Source organism: Panicum virgatum, chromosome 1N, assembly GCF_016808335.1.
Source record: "Panicum virgatum strain AP13 chromosome 1N, P.virgatum_v5, whole genome shotgun sequence".
Lineage (NCBI taxonomy): Eukaryota > Viridiplantae > Streptophyta > Magnoliopsida > Poales > Poaceae > Panicum > Panicum virgatum.
The window spans coordinates 53,418,481-53,436,959 of record NC_053145.1 but is presented as its reverse complement, the minus strand read 5'-3'; the positions used below and the strand labels follow the sequence as shown (position 1 = coordinate 53,436,959).

Here is an 18,479-nt window from a genome sequence, read left to right as displayed (position 1 = left end):
GTGATTCCTATGATGACGCAGACGTGCCAGTGCTACTAGTCCAAGACCGAAACTCGATCGCTCGTGTCCCGGACCATATATAGAAGATGAGGCGTCGATTGGTGTTAAATGACCATGGGGTGCAGGCCAAGACGGTGGGGCCATGATCTCAGATTGTCGTGTCAGACAGGATGTGCCTTCGGTCACCACACCAGCTAGGCAGGTCGACAAGACGACGGAGACTGATCTGGCCTGGCCATGTGGGTCAAAAGGTCGCCGGTGCCGCGCCTTGATCGAGCCGCTAGGGAGCAGCAGGACGGAGGAGAGCATGCAGGTTCTCTGATGATGGAAAAGATGCACCGGCTCCTACCAAGATTTAAAACTTACATTTTTTGACTAATAATTTGACTATTATTTTTTATTTTTATAATGCAAACTTTATATGATTACATTCGTATTCAAATATATTTTACTATGATTATAAATTTATACCATAAGTGATATAATACATGATAAATGAATGACCAAAATGTTATTTAGAAGACCGTGTCATATTATACTATGACTTATAAATCTGGAAGGAGAGAGTACATGTATTACGAAACCTCAACATGTAAAGTGCCAAAATGAGCGAGCTGTGAGTCAAGAGGGCTCAAATATTGAAGAGTGGTTTCATACTATTTTGTGAAATTTATTTGCAAAATACTCAAATTTCTCACCGTTTTCCTTCTCAATAAATACATGCGAAGAAAAACTTCTGCCGGTTGCTTAAATAAAAAAGATCTTACCCATTGAATGCTTTTACAGGGATGATGATTGGTTGTGTTATTGCAGCTTGCCTCTTCCCAGACATCTACAACTTCTCTCCCGTAGGAGAAGTATTATAGTGGGCAGCAAAGCTGGCAGGGAGCACAGCCACATAAGAAAAATTACTGTTGGCGGAGAGAGAAAAAAAGAGAGAGTTTGGAGCGGGTGGCTCACCAAACGCCGGCTGAAGCGGGCGGATGCAAACGCGTGCAACTTCTATTCGCTGGGCTACTGCTGCGTTTCTGCTGCCCACTACTGCATTAAATACTCTCCACGTTGGTTTTCATTCAGCCAGCTGCCGGATGCACCATAAGCCTTGCTCTAAGGCCAGTCTCAGTGGGGAATATCACCGCACAACCCTCGAGACTAACCAATCTAGAGAAGCATCATGATGATAGATACTTCTCTCATATCCCATGATACTTTCTCTTCTCTCTTTTTTATCATATATTAGCAAATTTAATGCTCATGACACTTTATTGAGATTGGTTAAAAGTACTCAGCAGAAATTCACTAGGTGAGTCGTTCATTATTTACAAGAAAGGAAAGCACTAAAAAAGAACGGGGGGCCCGGGACTTCCGGCCGCCGGAAGTGCCTGGTGAATACGGCGACCGAAATGGCAATCAACCGGATCAGCTTGAGTTTGCGCAGCGTGCCCACAGGACAGGCACAGTTCGTAGTTGAACACAGAACACACCAGAGTTGGGAGTAATAACTGAGCAATTTGATAACCTTGCAGAAACACTTCTGTAACTGATACTGAGATTGGATAAGACAAGACGACCGTTTACTACGTTGACTATAGAAGAGATCAAAAGGTTTGCAGTTGCATCCCCACGAATCACCTCTACCTGCCGTCGCTCTCAGAGTACCTTCGGTTTGACTCGTCGGTTTTCTTTATCATTTTCGGCACAAGCCTACGCGCGTGATCGATACTTCCAAGTTCCAACCACCTCCGTCCCTCTCGGCTTCATTGCTGCTTGTGCCTAGCCGCCTTGGACAACAAAGAAGCGTGGGTGAATTCCTCTGTGTTTCGCAGCTTCCTGAATCCTGTTCATCTTGGACTAGCTGGCGTCAAACAATTCTGCACCAATCTTTTGACGTCTTCTTCCCCGGCCTCGTGCTGACACCCGACGCAGACGCAGTTCTTCACTCGCTGCGCCGTCAGGCCGTGAACCGGGAAAGCTTTGTGTCTCAAAAGCTTGTTTGCCTCTGATCGGCTTTGATTTCAGGAGTTTGTGTTGCTTTGCTTGTTCCCGTCTCGATTTTGAGCTCTGTCGAGGCGATGGGGAAGACGAGGCGAGAAGTCACCGTGAGCTGAGCCCCGCCGCCTCCTTTTGCTCCAAGCGATGGCCTGCTTCCGCTTCCGCTGCTGCTTAAGCAGCGAGGTCAAGAAGGGCAAGGGCGGGAAGAGGCGGGAGCGGCCCGCGGCGCCGGCGTCCCCGGCGCCCGCCTCGTTCCCCTCCACGGGAGCGCGCTCCAACTTGTCCTTCTCCACGGCGTCGTCAGCCGTCGGCACGAGCAAGTCGTCGGGCTCGGTGTCGGTCTCGTCGGCGCGGAGCATCCCGGAGCTGTACGAGGAGAGGGGCGCCAACAGCCTCCTCGAGTTCAGGTTCCGGGAGCTCCGGGCCGCCACCAGCGACTTCAGCCGGTTGCTGAAGCTCGGCGAGGGCGGCTTCGGGAGCGTCTACAAGGGCGTCATCCGGCTCCCTGGCGGGCCTGCGGGTGGCATGGTGGTCGCCATCAAGAAGCTCAATCCCAAAGGCCATCAGGTGCCCATCTGTGTTTTCTTGGCTCATCATGAATCTATCAATCATCAGCATTTAATTTACAGTCTAATGCTTGGTGCTTGCCATTTGCATAAATCTCTCTGTGATACTGTGGTTACCTAGAATTACAAGTGAGACTCTGTTTCTGGTTCCTGAATCGAAACACAGGTTAAATGATTCTGTAGTTTACACTATTTCACTAATGGCTGCAAGCCTTACGGTGCCATGCTATCCACTAAAACAGCATACTAACATGTATGATAAGCATAGTAATGTAGTATTTCATTTCAGAACTTCAAAATCATTTTCCATTTTGCATAATCATCTGCACTCTGTAACGAAGCAAGTAGTCACATGTTCTCCAAACGACTAATTTACATCAGTGGATTGACTTGTGCATTGCTAGGATTGTTTCAGAGTTTCAGCATTTGAGTAAATTATTTTGTTTCCTCCTCCTAACTTGATCAGGGCCACAAGCAATGGTTGGCAGAAGTTCATTTTCTGGGGGTTGTTGAGCACCCAAATCTCGTCAAGCTCATCGGGTACTGCGCCGCGCAAAGTGAAAGAGGCCCTCAGAGGCTGCTGGTCTATGAGTTCATGGCGAACAAGACCTTGGACGATCATCTGTTCAATAAAGCATACCCTGTCCTCCCTTGGGACATCAGGTTGGAAATAGCACTCGATGCAGCTGAGGGACTGATGTACCTCCACGAGGGATTGGAAGTTCAGGTATCAGCTTGACAGTTGGCACTCCACAAATAAATACAGTTATTTTGTGAACCATACCAAACAATATTTCTATAAGAGTGTTGGATTGGGTCACAGGAAACCATGTTGTAGTATAAAATGAACTAATAATTGATTTGCAAGTCACAGCAAGTTTTATATGCTCAATTTCTTGTAGTATCATATCCTATCCAAAATGCTGAAGTGTTGTAATCCATACTGAATCATTTCTGAACATGCTGATTGAGGTAATCCGAACTGAATCACTGAAGATTTACAATATATCTAGCATCAATCAGGTCTGAAAACATTACTCAGTCTTTGTTTCTCCAATTACTCTTGAAAACTGAAATATCTGTGCAGCTATCTGTTTTTCATATTCTGAAACCTAGGACTATGTTGTTGTCCGTATTCTTGGATGAGTGATCATGTTGGTTGAATGGACAATGGTTAGGAGGAACAATGTGTGTTGTAAATACCATTTCTTACTCACAGATGTGTTCACAAGGAGTGTGCATCTTCCCATGTGTACTGATTTGTCTGTATGATTCAATTCCATTGCTGGAAAAAGAATGAGATGTCTTGTGTTTGGGCACTGAAAATCAAGAAAAATTGCAGGTCATATATCGTGACTTCAAAGCTTCCAATGTCCTGCTTGATGAGGAGTTCAGAGGAAAACTTTCAGATTTCGGATTGGCAAGGGAAGGGCCATCTGCTGATCATACTCACGTCTCGACAGCGGTACGTGTTGATTTTACTCCATAGATCAAGATGATTTAACTTCCCTCATGCATGTCCATCTTACAGAATTTTCCCCATTGAACTTTGATTCTATATCTCATTGAAAACAATTCGCAATCAGGTTATGGGGACGTTGGGCTATGCAGCTCCAGATTATATTGAGACCGGCCATCTCACTACAAAGAGTGACGTTTGGAGCTTTGGGGTAGTTCTATATGAGATCCTCACTGGACGGCGCTCAATGGAGAGGAATCGTCCTAAGAATGAGCAGAAACTTCTTGAATGGGTGAGGCAGTATCCTGTCGAAAGTAAGCAGTTCAGCAAGATTATAGATACAAGGCTTGAAGGCCATTACTCTAAGCAGGGCGCTAGAAAAGTCGCCAAGTTGGCCAATAGTTGTCTTGCAAAGCACAGAAGGGACCGTCCAACAATGAGAGAAGTGGTCAAGAGCCTGAAGCAAGCAATGCAGCACAAGGAGTTAGATGGCGATGCAGGGGCTTCAGGTGAGACTTCACCACCTGATGAGGTATCGGGGAAACCAACAACAGAGGATGTTGCCGTGGCATCAGCAAGGCGGCGGATGCTTCATCTGGCTGCCCTAGGTGAGAATGCAAACAGCATTGCGAAGGCGAGATTCATGCTCATGAGGGCCGCCGCTCCTCCAACTACTACATAATCTTCAGTTGTGATCTTTTCTTTTGACTCTGTACTTTCTTATGTGGTTATGAAGATAGGCTCGTTGGTGACGTTTTCCCTTTGTCAGTGTACATCTATTAGATGATCAAACATTCTTTTTTTTTTCTTCCGATCAGTACTTTCTATAGGTTTTCTATTGTAAAGCTTTCTTCCCCTTAGGGATTCTCTATGTTTGACTGCAACTTTTTGTTCCTGTTTCTGTTCATACTCGACTTCACTTTTTGTTCCTGTTCATACTCGACTTCACTTTTTGTAGTGATAAAGTAGGTGTAGTGATAAAGTTGCCAAATTGTTCCTGTTCATACTCGACTTCACTTCTTGTTACTGACTAAAAATTCTATAGTCGCTAACTTTACTTTTAAGTCCCTCTATTTTAGGTATATCAATCTTATGGTGGATTCAATTAAACAAATTTGATATTGTAAATGTTTATTATTTTTCTATAAATTTGGTCAAAGTTAGCCAAGTTTGACTTAGAACAAACATAATACGACATGTAAATAAAAACAAAGGAAAAATGTGTTGCTCTGGTAAAACCTTGTGCCAAAAAAGGAAAATGCACTGCCGAAAATTAATGGGCAGCTGTTGGAATGGGTAACATTTGAACAAGATAAAGGCCAAGTTACAGAGTGATTCCAGTTTCTAGCTTGAGCTGCTATGGAGTGAGCAATATTATTTGGTCTCTAGTGACCTTGCAAGCACTATACTGCATGATGTGGTTGTAATAAATCCACAAATTCTTGGGCAATACAATACAATTTATTTTTGCTGATAGAAACAGACTTGAAACCTAACTGACCTTTCCGTACATGGCCACCAGAACAATCAGTTTGCTGCAATTGGGAAAGCTGAACCAATCTTATTATCCCCCAACCTGTAACACTTGATATTCACCGAATATGGGCCAATATCTACATGATTATCTCCCCCTCCAGCAAAGAAGCAGAGAGTGTAGAGTGCAATTTCAAACTCGGGACTGACACCAATCAATGTGCTGGACACAGATTTTAACACACCACGCCAGTCAAATTGAATGGTGAGCAGCTGTGTTTCAGAGTCTGGCTGCAGAATAAACTAAAAAGTTTAGCTCCTTTATAATATATGCATACCACAAATATGTTCGGATGATACTCACCAGCTCCCCACGCCTCCTTGGGAATATGTACCCTTTGTAGTCAACATTACCATTGGATTCTTCAAGGTAAAACTACATATTAGTCAACAAGACCATCATAATCACTTTCAAATATGGAAACAAACAAAATTATGATGCTGCAGCACTAAGAGAAGTCAAGGACTTGCCTGAATCCAGTTGTGAAAGCCTGACACTTCATTCTCAGCTTGCTTCTGCCCCTTGATCTCTCCCACAAACACATGTTCAAAGGCAGAAGAGCTACTAGAGCAGCCCCCTCTTCCACACAAATCAAACCACGGGGATGTTAGCACTTTCTTGAAGTCCTCATAGTCCTGAGACATAGCTTCCTTCATCACCAAATACCGGTGCAAGTACTTGATGGGAGCACTCCTAGAAATCTCCTCGATAAAAGCAGCTTCTTCATGCTTGTCCTGCTGGGTGACTGGTTCTTTGTATCCTTGGTGGGGGTTGTAGTTGTCAAGAAGTGCACAGAAACGGGAGTATGTAGGCCTCCTCAGTACACTGTCTTCCAGCCAGCTGAACAGATTTTCAGATGCCTTATCACCCTTATGATAAACCTTCTTCCCTTCACCACACTCTATTGTGTAGTCCTTGCCAGGAGTGAGGCGGTTTAGATCAAGTTCCCATAGCCGAGCGCACGTTTTTGATAAATGGTCGAGTTCTTCCCTGGTGGGCTCAACATTTAGGCCATGGTGGATATGACTGACATCCTCAGAATATTCTTGTTCGGATGGTAGTCTTTTATATCTCTTCCATTCTTCAGAGTGCTTCACAGTTAATAGTTCAGAGTTAACAAAAGATAATAATGTTTAGAAACTATTACTATAACCACCACATACTGAGATTTCTCAACACAGGATGCAAGTTTCAGGCCATGTTGTAATATATCTGTGAGAATTTAATAAAACTATAATAATTAGACTCTCATATAGGATGCAACTTTCAGTTCCTGCTATACCACTATTATGAGAACTTCAGAATGAAAATACATACATGTGGTTGAAACGTAAATATTTAAAACACTAATCCATCCGGTTACAAATGAGTGGCGTTTCACGCATTGACAACAGATTACAAAATACAAATTTGATTAGCAGTTGCTATTGCCTAAAAATAAAAATTGAATTTTATTATTGTGTTAGTATTTCTTTGGATAAGTTAACTATAATTTTTTCATGTGGATATAATTCTTCATAGAGATACTGGTAGTCAATCAAAGTAATAATGTTTGACTGCATAGAGAACCACACATATTCTATACGAAAAGGTATATGAGATTGAAGGAAAAACTCTGTAGCATTGGTCTGAGGATGTTATGAGCACATACGATATGTACTTTACTAAAATCAAACAGCATGTGATAAGCTGTACCAACAAAAAACCAATATAGAAAAATAGGAAAAATTATACTACTTAGATGCAAATTTTCAAATATAGTATATACTTACGAACAATTAGTTACAGTAATTTTATGTTTGGAGGAGAAAAAAAAAGAGAGAAAGGAACTGCCAATGGCATGAAGCTGTTCTTCACAAAAATTGAAGGCTAACCTGATGTGATCTTTTGTGATTCTTCCTTTCTCCCACGGTCACCCAACCTCCACAGTTTCGCTCTTGTGCATCCTAACATCTCAAACCATGGAGCCATTACTAAATTCATGACAATAATACGGGCCAAGTGATAGTGAGCGAAAATAACCATGAGAGCAGAAACAGAGCATATATGAACCTGTCGCTCTGTTCCGCACTGCGAAGTCTGTAGTCGCTGCCCACTGTGGCCAATGCCAGTGGCGCCATCTGATCCCCCACCCATCATTTCACCTCCCTCATCCTGCAGTAATGACTGGGCTACATACAATGCAATCAGATAGACAATGGATTCATAAACAAGGTTGCGAGAAATAAGAAGTCCCAAATCCCTGTACCTGGTTGTGCCACTGAGTGGGTGCGGGAATATGCTGCTGCTGCTGCTTCCTGTCATGCTCCACGCTCTCCCACCCCCGCTCTTGAGCCCCCCGTTTCTCCTCGGAGGCAACCTGCAGAGCAAACACCCTTTAGTCCGCTGAGACCCACTCTCTAAACCTCACATTCCTGCACTCCGGCGTAGTATCGAACAGGTGACGAGCACCTCGGCCCACGTCGATCGTGCCGGACCCTCCCGGTCCCAATCCACCGGAGCCGCACCCGCACGCCGGTCCCTCCTCGACTCAGCCCCCTCCACCGCGTCGCCTAGCGCGACACCCTCCAGTCCCTTGACGAGTCCTTCCATGGCGCCGAGTCTGAGTCTGGTTCTGCTCCTCCCCGTTCTTCCTCGGTTGGCCCCGCGGATTTAAACGGGAAATGACGCGGCCGACGGGAGATCCGATGGTTGCTCGGGATCTGCGACCCGGGGAGCGGTCGGCCGGCGGGCGGTGGATCCATGTGGTGGCGTGCGGGATTCGGAGTTGAGTTGACAATTCGAGTTGGTCGGTGGGGGCGATTGGCCTGAGATGTGAGATTGAGAAGGAGAAGCAAGCCGAAGGCGCGAACACCAGGGCGGTCTCCTGGTCAACCGCCACCGTGGGCCTGCGCACTTGAGGTCACGTGTGTTTTGGGCCCCAGTCATATTAGGCTGGTCGCTGGATATTCCGATTGGGCTGTTATGTTCCCACTGCTTTATTGGCTGGATGACCTCAGTTCTTCTGAGCTTTTCCAATATGCATCGCGCAAGACGATTATAAATAATTATGTGAGCTGTCTGATCTCAAATATAAAAAACTAGCAAGGTGGCCCGCGCTAATAGCGCGGATAGCTAGTTTTTTATTTAATTTTAAAAAAAATTAAATTGGCAGCAGAGACGTATTTCATAATTTATTTACCTCTCGTTTACTCTTTTTTAATACTACCTGCTGCATTGCTCTAAAAAAAAATACTACCTGCAGCATTCTATACATAGGAGTTCATATCAATCATTAAATTTTATGTTGTTTTGTTCTATATTATAGTTGTATATTTTAGTACTTTAACCTGGAAAATCTAAATTTGAGGATTCAATTTAATTTTGGGTTACCATGAATACGGCTGCCTACTGTACATATTTGTATTTCTATAAAGTTTTTATAAGTAGTTATGAAATATATTTATATGTATGTGTTAGTTATGTTTGTCAACAATCTGTAACTTAGATGTTAGAGTTCGATTTGTATCTTGTAATATTTTGATTATTATTTATCAAAAATATATCTAGTGTAGTTGTTAGAGCACTTAAGTAGCATCTAGCAGATCTAGATCTGACTCATCATGGGAGAAAAATAAAAATATTCATGAATTAGACAAAAAAGATTATGTTAGAAAATAAGTTGGGGCCTCCTGCTAACTTTGGTAAATAAATGTTATGCAAAACTTATATATATATGCGCTATATTAATGCATATATGTTGTAAATTTTTTATTTAATCAAACCTATTATTTTTTACACTTTGGTTACTGCACAATTTATTAGTTTTTAGCCCATATGGCTGCATAATTGGCCTACTTTAGAGTTTTGTCATCTCGGTAATATATAGTTCTATATATATCTTTGTTGTTGTTTCTAACTCTTTTCTTTATCTTCCATTTTCTCTAACTATTTCTATTGATTTCTCTATCTTCCATTTTGTTCCTCCATATATTTGAAATTGATTAGTGTGTATCACGTCTGATGCATCTAATGGAGAAGTTCCCTGTTTAGTATTGTGCTTCTCTGAGCGAAGAGGAGCAGTAGCAACAACATACATTTGTTTGAATCATTTGTTTTGTACTGTAGGCAATCAACTTTGGTTTAGCGGGGCTCCAGGCCTGTAGCTGTGGCTAAAATAACTCCGGTGGTGGCTTTTTGGATGGAGTAGCTTCTTTTATGGATATAGAACCGTTTTGAAATTGGTAGAAGCGTTTCTCCAATTTTTTTCACGAATATATGGAAGATGTCAAATGTACAACATGCCATGGCTATAATTTAATATTTTTCTCATAATCTATATATGATTTCGTAATAACATAACTTCATATGAAATAACATAGTAGTGACTAATGATATTATTTATTGACTAAATCAATAAATTTAGTTTTCTTTTTCTATTCTCTTTTTTCTAATTTCCTTACCCATTCAACCTTGCTGCTTCTTTATCCTTTTCTCTATACTTCTTTAGAGGTATAGATCACATTTGTGTTCCATACCTAATATTTTTTTTCATGTACTTATAGAAGATTAGATGTTAGATGGGGATAATAATGTTAAGAATTATTTATGCTATTTGATTCCTCACACGACTAAGTCCCTGATTTTTTCCATTTTATTTGTAGATTTTGGTGCTTTACTCTTTATCCCAGTGATTGTTACTTGTATGGAACTATTTGTATGCCCATAGAATTGTGAATCTTCGTTGACCACCGTCAGATTAGTTTGTATAACTGAAGTTGTTCAGAAATATGCAACATTTATGCCTGCCTTCCTTTTCTATTCTCCTTTTTCTAATTTCCTTACCCATTCAACCTTGCTGCTTCTTTATCCTTTTCTATTCTCTTTCTCTATACTTCTTTAGTGGTATAGATCACATTTGTGTTTGGTGCCTAGTATTTTTCATGTACTTATAGAAGATTAGGCAAGGATAATAATGTTAAGAATTATTTATGCTATTTGATTCCTCACACAACTAAATCCCTGATTTTTCCCCATGCATCTATTTAGATTGAGCTAATAATAGTCATTATTTGTAGCTTTCAGTGCTTTACTCTTTATCCCCGCAATTATTACTTATATAGAACTATTTCTATGCCCACAGAATCATGAATCTTTATTGACCACCATCAGATTAGTTTGTATAACTAAATTTGTTCAGAAATATGCAACATTTATGACGATAATCCATGGCATGGACTATTTGTCATGTCCTATTTTTTTTTATTTTTTACATTCGAAATTATATATTTATTAATCGTATTTGATATGGACTTTTGAGTAGTTTGAATCATCTTGATAAAATTCAACGGTGCCAATCTTTCTTTTTTTAGATTAACATAGAAATTTCTAGAGCCTCTCAACAAACATGATGGCTTCTTTTAACACTCCATTAATAATATAATATAATATAATTTTGTATTTTTAATTTTAATTTAGCTATTCGGCTAATATTATTTTTTGTTGAGTGCTAATGTAATTTTCTTAAATTTATAATTCCGAATTTGTGTATTTAGTAATTATATTCAACCTGAACTCTTTGGTTAAACCCTAATTTCTTTATTTTTTAGTTCCGAATTAAGCTATTTACTAATCGTATTCGGCATGGACTCTTTATCATGTCCTAATTTTTTTAATTTTTTAAATCCGAAATTAGCTATTTATTAATCGTATTTGATATGAACTCTTGAGTTAGTTTGAACCGTTAGATCTTCATAAAATCCAACGAAGCAAATTATTTTCTTTTTTAGATTAACGTGGGAATTTCTAGACCCTCTCAGTGAACGTGGTGGATTCTTTTAACACTCCCTTAATAATATTTTCTTAATTTTTTTAATTTTGAATTAAGCTATTTACTAATCGTATTCGGCATGGACTCTTTATCATGTCCTAATTTTCCTTAATTTTTTAAATACGAAATTAGCTATTTATTAATCATATTTGATATGAACTCTTGAGTTAGTTTGAACCGTTAGATCTTCATAAAATCCAACGATGCAAATCCTTCTCTTTTTTAGATTAACATGGAAATTTCTAGACCCTCTCGGCGAACGTGGTGGCTTCTTTTAACACTCCCTTAATAATATAATAGATAGATTATATGGGCTGTCTATTTTGCACAAGAAAATATTGGTTGTCTATTATTAAATTTTCTACTTCTGAATACATGAGACTATGGCCAATAAAAAACGATATCGATGTTTCCTTCCTCAGGATCTGATTCCATAAAGAAAATAATCGTCTTCTTTTTTTCTTTTTTCTTTTTTCTTTTTGCTGGAAGTCAACTGAAGGATTATAGCTTTCTCAAGGACAACACAAACAGTGCCGCTAATCTTGGACTTGGCAGGTGGCCCGAACATGGAGACATGACCACTTCCCTAGCATCAAACAATGATACAAATTGATCGTGAATTATTCCCATTTTGTATGCTCCCTCGCCGGTATTTCTGTGGCAACAGTGGCACATGAATTCCCTCCAATGGCTTAAGCCGGAAAGATACTGTTTCTTTAATTTATCGTTAGTGAGGCGAAGTCAAAGGAGCAGAGCACTGATTGGCTTGTTGCAACATTGGCATTCAAAAGTCAGCGATCCTGGTAGCAAAACGGCATGAAGTAGGCCCGTTCCTCTAGTCTATTTTATCCCTGAAAAAAAAAAAACTGCACCAACTTCCCAAGCTGTGCTTTGATAGATGATCTGATAAGATTCACCTTACCAAGAGAAGCAACACGTCTGCCTCTGGTTCACTTTCTGCAATTCTGTGATATATATTTGTTTTTTATCAAATCAGGATGTCCCTTGTTGCTGATTCTGAAGCAGGTTTCCAGTTGCAGCAAGGCTAAGCAGGCAAACCTCTTTGCTGGTCTACGTCTACCGGGAATTGGACATTATTCCGTCCCCGATAAATATCATCATCACCACGTCCAAAATATGCCACGATCCAGATCCGTCAATGTCTCTCCTCACAGATGAATTATGCAGATAAGAGTATAAGACGGCGAGAAAAATGCTGCCACTGATCGATCAACTCGCTCATGTTGCTTTCACTCTTCCCCTAACAACTCCGTCGACAGCGAATTCTGCGACGACTTGAAAATTTCTTATTAGCAAGCGACGACGAACAAACTCCAGGGTTTGGACTAGTGATAACATTCGCTTGCACCATTCATCAAAGGTAAAAAAAACTACTTCGACATAAGAAAAATGATTTCGGGATAATTTTCTCAAAGGAGTTGACATTTTAGCAAAGGTTTCTTCTCTATATAATGAGCCCCGTCACTGTTGGCATCGCAACCTCACCGTCTGTTACTGGCTTACTGCAATACTGCAATTCGCATTGGGGCTAAAAGCCTAAAACCCCCTTACTATTGACAACAGCCTCTGCTCCTCACTCGGTTAGTGGCTTCGCTGCCCAGGAGGTAGGCAGGCAGGCAGGCAGGCAGCAGCGCCGCCATGGACGGCGTCGTGGACCGCGCGCGGGGCGGCGGCGAGATCGAGAAGCACGAGCCGGCGCCCGAGGACATGGAGTCCGACCCCGCGGCGGCGGCGGCCGAGAAGGAGCAGGTGATGCCGTGGCGCGAGCAGGTGACCCTCCGCGGCATGGTGGCGGCGCTGCTGATCGGATTCATGTACACGGTGATCGTCATGAAGATCGCGCTCACCACGGGGCTGGTGCCCACGCTGAACGTCTCCGCGGCGCTCATCGCCTTCCTCGCGCTCCGCGGGTGGACGCGCGTGCTGCGGCGCCTCGGCGTCGCGCACCGCCCCTTCACGCGCCAGGAGAACTGCGTCGTCGAGACCTGCGCCGTCGCGTGCTACACCATCGCGTTCGGCGGTCAGCTGCTCTGCTCAGCTCAGCTCAGCTTGCGGCGGCGCGTCCTCTCCGACCGGGGTGCATCGCTGACTGACTCGAGCGTGCGATTGCAGGTGGGTTCGGCTCCACGCTGCTGGGCCTGGACAAGAAGACGTACGAGCTGGCCGGGAACTCGCCGGCCAACGTGCCGGGGAGCTACAAGGACCCTGGGTTCGGCTGGATGGCCGGATTCATGGCGGCAATCAGCTTCTCGGGCCTCCTGAGCTTGATCCCCCTCAGAAAGGTGCCAATGCTCACTCAATTCCTCTCTGTATTCCCCATTCGTCTCCATCGCGATTTGACCAACGTGTGGAAAAGCCTTCTTTAGACAACTGTGGAAATGAACTAATGGATCAAGGTTCTCAATTTTTATAGTGGTAGTTACAATGTTTACAAATCTGACAGAATTCTTTTTTGGGCTTTTGGGTGAGTTCTGTTCATCAGTAGTGTCACTCAATTTTACATGGCGTCTTCAGGTTTTAGTCATCGACTACAAGTTAACCTACCCGAGCGGAACCGCAACTGCTATTCTCATAAACGGTTTCCACAGCAAGCAAGGAGACAAGAACGCAAAGTATGGATTTCATCACCCCCACCTCTCTTCTCTTATGTTCATCTTCAGGCTGCCGTTGGCTCAATCATCCCTTGATGAGTGACCGATCCAAATGAACTAGTTTTCTTCCCAAATGACAGGATGCAAGTCCGTGGGTTTCTGAAGTATTTCGGGCTCAGCTTCGTATGGAGTTTTTTCCAATGGTTCTATACAGGTGGCGATGTTTGCGGTTTTGTTCAGTTCCCTACATTTGGTCTGAAGGCTTGGAAACAAACGTAAGCACACACACTCTGCTAAATGTTCGTCAGATATCTCCACGCTTTGCAGAACGTAACACTATCTAATTAATTCTCGATTTTTTTTCTGGTGTCAGATTCTTCTTTGATTTTAGCCTAACATATGTTGGTGCGGGGATGATTTGCTCGCACCTTGTCAACATCTCCACCCTCCTTGGTGCGATCTTGTCATGGGGAATGTTGTGGCCACTCATCAGCAAGCAGAAAGGGGAGTGGTACCCTGCAAATGTACCAGAAAGCAGCATGAAAAGCCTTTATGGTTACAAGGTCTCCCTCTTCTCAACTTCTTTTTACTGCTTGTTTATTACATTTTGAATGAATATTTGGAGGCCATATCATGTTCCCCAATTTTCCATGTGGGTGGAAAAAATATTCGAACCCAAAAAGATATGGACGGATACAAGTGTCTAGCTTTATAAGCACTTGGAGGTTGGCCTATGGCCAGATGGCTAGTGTGTTGGGTGCAACTAGTAGTCCACCAAGGCACATGATATGGTGGTGTGAGTATTTTTTATGTACTCTTGAAACAAGTTGGATAAGCCATTAGCAGATAGACCAATGTCATATTGCTTCTTTTTACATAGACACTAAAATGTTCTAGTCATATAGTAGTAATATGCCACTAACTAGATGTCAATTTTTTGCATTTCCAGGCCTTCCTCTGCATAGCTCTGATCATGGGAGACGGTCTGTACCACTTCTTCAAAGTCCTTGGTGTCACCGCTAGGAGCCTGCATGAGCGACTAACCCGGAAACGTGCTAGCAACAGAGGTGAGGAAACAAGAAAGCTGGAAACTCGATTACGGAGCCTGAATCACGCACCATTTCACCATCACTTCGGAAAATGACTTGCGTGCTGGTTATCTTGATCGAACGAACAGTGGCGAATGGGGATGAGATGGTCCCGCTCGACGATCTGCAACGCGACGAGGTCTTCAACGAGGGTCCTTTCCCCGCTTGGGCAGCTTACTCGGGATACGCAGGGCTCAGCGTTATCGCGGTGATCACCATTCCGATCATGTTCCGGCAGATCAAGTGGTACTACGTTATCGTGGCCTACGTCCTCGCTCCTCTTCTTGGCTTCGCCAACTCCTACGGGACGGGGCTCACGGACATCAACATGGCCTACAACTACGGCAAGATCGCGCTCTTCATCTTCGCCGCCTGGGCCGGCAAGGACGGCGGCGTCATCGCCGGGCTCGCCGGCGGCACGCTGGTGAAGCAGCTGGTGATGGCCTCCGCGGACCTGATGCACGACTTCAAGACGGGCCACCTGACCATGACCTCGCCGCGGTCCCTGCTCGCGGCGCAGTTCGTCGGGACGGCCATGGGCTGCGTCGTCGCGCCGCTCACGTTCCTGCTCTTCTACAACGCGTTCGACATCGGGAACCCGAACGGCTACTGGAAGGCCCCCTACGGGCTCATCTACCGGAACATGGCGATCCTCGGCGTGGAGGGCTTCTCCGCGCTGCCGAAGCACTGCCTGACGCTGTCCGCTGGGTTCTTCGCGTTCGCCTTCATCCTTAGTGTTGCGAGGGACGTCCTGCCGCGCAGGTACGGGAGGCTGGTGCCTCTCCCGACTGCGATGGCGGTGCCGTTCCTTGTGGGCGGGAGCTTCGCGATTGACATGTGCGTCGGGAGTTTGATCGTCTTTGTCTGGGAGAAGATAAACAGGAAGGAAGCGGCGTTCATGGCCCCTGCTGTCGCCTCCGGTTTGATCTGTGGGGACGGCATATGGACGTTCCCGTCCTCCCTTCTTGCCCTTGCCAAGATCAAGCCACCAATCTGCATGAAGTTCACACCTGGAAGCTAGAGAAATTGGGCAGGGATCCAGGGATGGAGAATGGGAGATACAGCCCAGGGGTCAGTGATGATTTGTGATTGATGCAATAAATTTCTCAACTCAAGTCTCGTTGATTACAGTTATTCGTTGTTTTACAGAAGCTACAGAACTCAAGATTTCTAGAGGTGATGTGTTGCAGTAGGGCTAACCAACACTTCCATGCTAATTGATCTGGTGTGTGGGCGCGCGTGCGCGGTGCGCTTGTACTTTTGCAATCATGTTTGTGTGCATAAGCTGAGAAGGCATCGTGCTAGTATTCCTTTTGATAGCTCGCCACATTAGCATTCTGCCTCTGCTTGCCTCGAATCTTGGTGTACCAAGTGTACATTTCTCTCGGTTGACTTTCAGAAGGTGAGTTGCTTGCTCTACCACACTCCCTGTCATGCCGGCTAAATACCCTTCTCACAACTGGGTTTAGTCCTTGTTAATTGTATGTTTCTCTCACTTGACTTTCTGCTAGCAAGTGGTACGTGAGAGCATCTAGAATAGTCTCTGTATCTCTGATGGGATAGGTAAAAAGAGATAAATTTTATAAAAGTCAGAATCCAACCGTCTCTCCATCTTCCTCCATTTGGTATCCCGCCCGGCATCCCCCAGTCTCAATCTACACCGAGCGGGTGGACTCGTCATCTCGCTCGGCAGGCGTCTCTCCCGTCCTCCCACGCTCTCACTCTGCTCCCCCCCCCACCCACCCTCATGCCGTCGCACCCGCGCAGCCGCCACCGTCCCACGCTCTCGCTCCGTCCCCACAGCTCGAGCCCCTGTACGCCGACGACCCTCCTCCAACCCCGGCTCTTGCCTCAAATCGATCACAGGTGATCCCCTCGTGCTCCCCCACCACTTCCCCACCGCCAGCAAGCCCTCCCCTTGGCGGAATTTCACCTCCATCGCCACGGCCATGCTTGGGGACTACATTGCAAACCCCAAGTTCTTTCTAGCATGTTTAGTGCAAAATCAGGGGACCTCATGGTTGTAGATTTGGAGAATGTTGGTTTGCCCTCTGATTATGAATCTCTCTATTTTTTTTATAGGCTCTCCAAAACTCTAAATTTAGCTAGAACTATACCTGGCTCTTGGAGTTGCTCTTATTCGTTAAATTACCCTCTAATAACTGGTTGCTCGTTCCTAAACAATTGTTCAGTTCTTGTGGGACATTATTGTTGTTGGTTACCCAACCTGATCTCAATTCCTTGGTTACCTTTTTTCACCAGATTATGAGCTCTATTACCATTATACTCTTGCGTTTGGCTGGATGGCCGCATTATACGCCCAACCCACTTGTCATTGGCCCAGAGTGAAGTAACGTGTGAGTGAGGAATGAGAGTACTCTATCCTGCTTGTGATGAGTGAATTGTCAACCATGCGGTGTGATCGTGCGCTTGGTCTTTGGATTGCAGGTACACGGGCGTCGAGTGTCGACGGAGAGTTGCCGTGGAGGTGCTATGGCCGATGGACCGTGCGGTGGACGGCGGTGAAGGGCAGCCGGGACCGGAGCTCAGGCCGGGCGACAGCTGTGGCATCCACTCCTAGATCGAGGGCGCAAGCGGCGACGGAAGGCGGGTTTCTTGGTTTGCGCCACAAAACCAAGCAGGCGGACGGCGGTTGAAGACGCCAAGTCATGGAGGCACGGGCGTCGGTCTCGGGACTGACGGAGGCGACCGGCGTCGACGGCGTCTAGGGCCTCGCTGCGGGCGAGGAGGTGACGGGCGTCGGGCGGCGTCTAGGGCCGTCAGAAGGCTGAGGCGGGAACGGCGTCTAGGGCCACGGCGTGGAGACGAGAATCTTCCCGCGCGAGGAGTTTTGGCGGTTTTCTCAAAACCGGCCACCTACCCGGGTTTCGCGGACCCTCCAAAACCGCGGACCAGATCTTCATCAAGATGGCGGCATCGTGGATAAGACTTCATTCCGAAGAAAGAACCGTAGTCGTCAGATGGGATCGTGTACAGGGGGATACTGTAGACCAACCGGTCTGACCGGTCCATGGAACCGGTCTGACCGGTCTCCGCGGGTATAAATACCCCTTCACTTGTATTAGGTTATTGCGGCTTTTGTAATATGTTCGTGGACTCCTCTGTTTCTCCCAGGCCGCCGCCCCTGAGTCTCTCTCTCCCCGTTCTTCTCTTTAGAATAGGATTAGTCCATGGATTGTTGAGACCTTGTGTTGGATTTGATTGGGAAAGGAGGCCCCATCCTCCTTGTGCCCTCTGGGATTTTTGAATCAATCCAATCCCCTCGTTTTTGTGCCCTTGTGTGATGGATCTTGATTTCGTTTTTGGTGCACATGATTGCGAGGATTCTACGAGCTCTTGGTTGTGATTCCCGTGCTTCTAGTCCTGTCCCAAACCCTCTGGAATCATGAGCTCTTCCG

General features: G+C 44.7%; 3 protein-coding genes across 13 annotated transcripts; 2 read left to right on the top strand and 1 right to left on the bottom strand.

Moving 5' to 3' along the window:
- The first annotated feature begins 1,682 nt into the window (after positions 1-1,682).
- On the top strand, positions 1,683-4,953 carry LOC120656646 (probable serine/threonine-protein kinase PBL19). The gene is made up of 4 exons (XM_039934815.1): positions 1,683-2,559; positions 3,025-3,285; positions 3,901-4,023; positions 4,145-4,953. The coding sequence occupies exons 1-4, from the start codon at positions 2,137-2,139 to the stop codon at positions 4,697-4,699; spliced, it is 1,362 nt and encodes a 453-aa protein (XP_039790749.1). The 5' UTR covers positions 1,683-2,136; the 3' UTR covers positions 4,700-4,953.
- LOC120656644 (poly(U)-specific endoribonuclease-B-like) lies at positions 2,573-8,464 on the bottom strand. Of its 10 annotated transcripts, none has more exons than XM_039934805.1 (7): positions 8,003-8,463; positions 7,800-7,910; positions 7,426-7,717; positions 6,022-6,632; positions 5,855-5,926; positions 5,519-5,781; positions 2,573-3,877 (listed from the first exon to the last, which is right to left on the bottom strand). In XM_039934805.1, exons 1-6 carry the CDS (start codon positions 8,141-8,143, stop codon positions 5,545-5,547), a joined length of 1,464 nt encoding a protein of 487 aa, XP_039790739.1. In that variant the 5' UTR covers positions 8,144-8,463; the 3' UTR covers positions 2,573-3,877; positions 5,519-5,544. The 10 variants fall into 10 exon arrangements, with proteins under 10 accessions (XP_039790739.1, XP_039790743.1, XP_039790742.1 ...); XM_039934809.1 differs by lacking the exon at positions 2,573-3,877 and having other exon boundaries at positions 5,261-5,781; positions 6,022-6,642; positions 7,426-7,497; positions 7,604-7,705; positions 8,003-8,460; XM_039934808.1 differs by lacking the exon at positions 2,573-3,877 and having other exon boundaries at positions 5,261-5,781; positions 6,022-6,642; positions 7,426-7,497; positions 7,604-7,717; positions 8,003-8,459.
- Positions 8,465-12,881: 4,417 nt separating this feature from the next.
- Positions 12,882-16,475, top strand: LOC120656643 (iron-phytosiderophore transporter yellow stripe 1). 2 transcript variants are annotated; one of them, XR_005667963.1, is made up of 8 exons: positions 12,882-13,401; positions 13,494-13,663; positions 13,896-13,993; positions 14,113-14,247; positions 14,346-14,535; positions 14,922-15,039; positions 15,150-16,131; positions 16,210-16,475. XR_005667963.1 is itself a non-coding variant. In XM_039934803.1 (7 exons), exons 1-7 carry the CDS (start codon positions 13,020-13,022, stop codon positions 16,079-16,081), a joined length of 2,025 nt encoding a protein of 674 aa, XP_039790737.1. In that variant the 5' UTR covers positions 12,883-13,019; the 3' UTR covers positions 16,082-16,379. The 2 variants fall into 2 exon arrangements, 1 of the variants encoding a protein (XP_039790737.1); XM_039934803.1 differs by having other exon boundaries at positions 12,883-13,401; positions 15,150-16,379.
- The last annotated feature ends 2,004 nt before the right edge of the window (positions 16,476-18,479 follow it).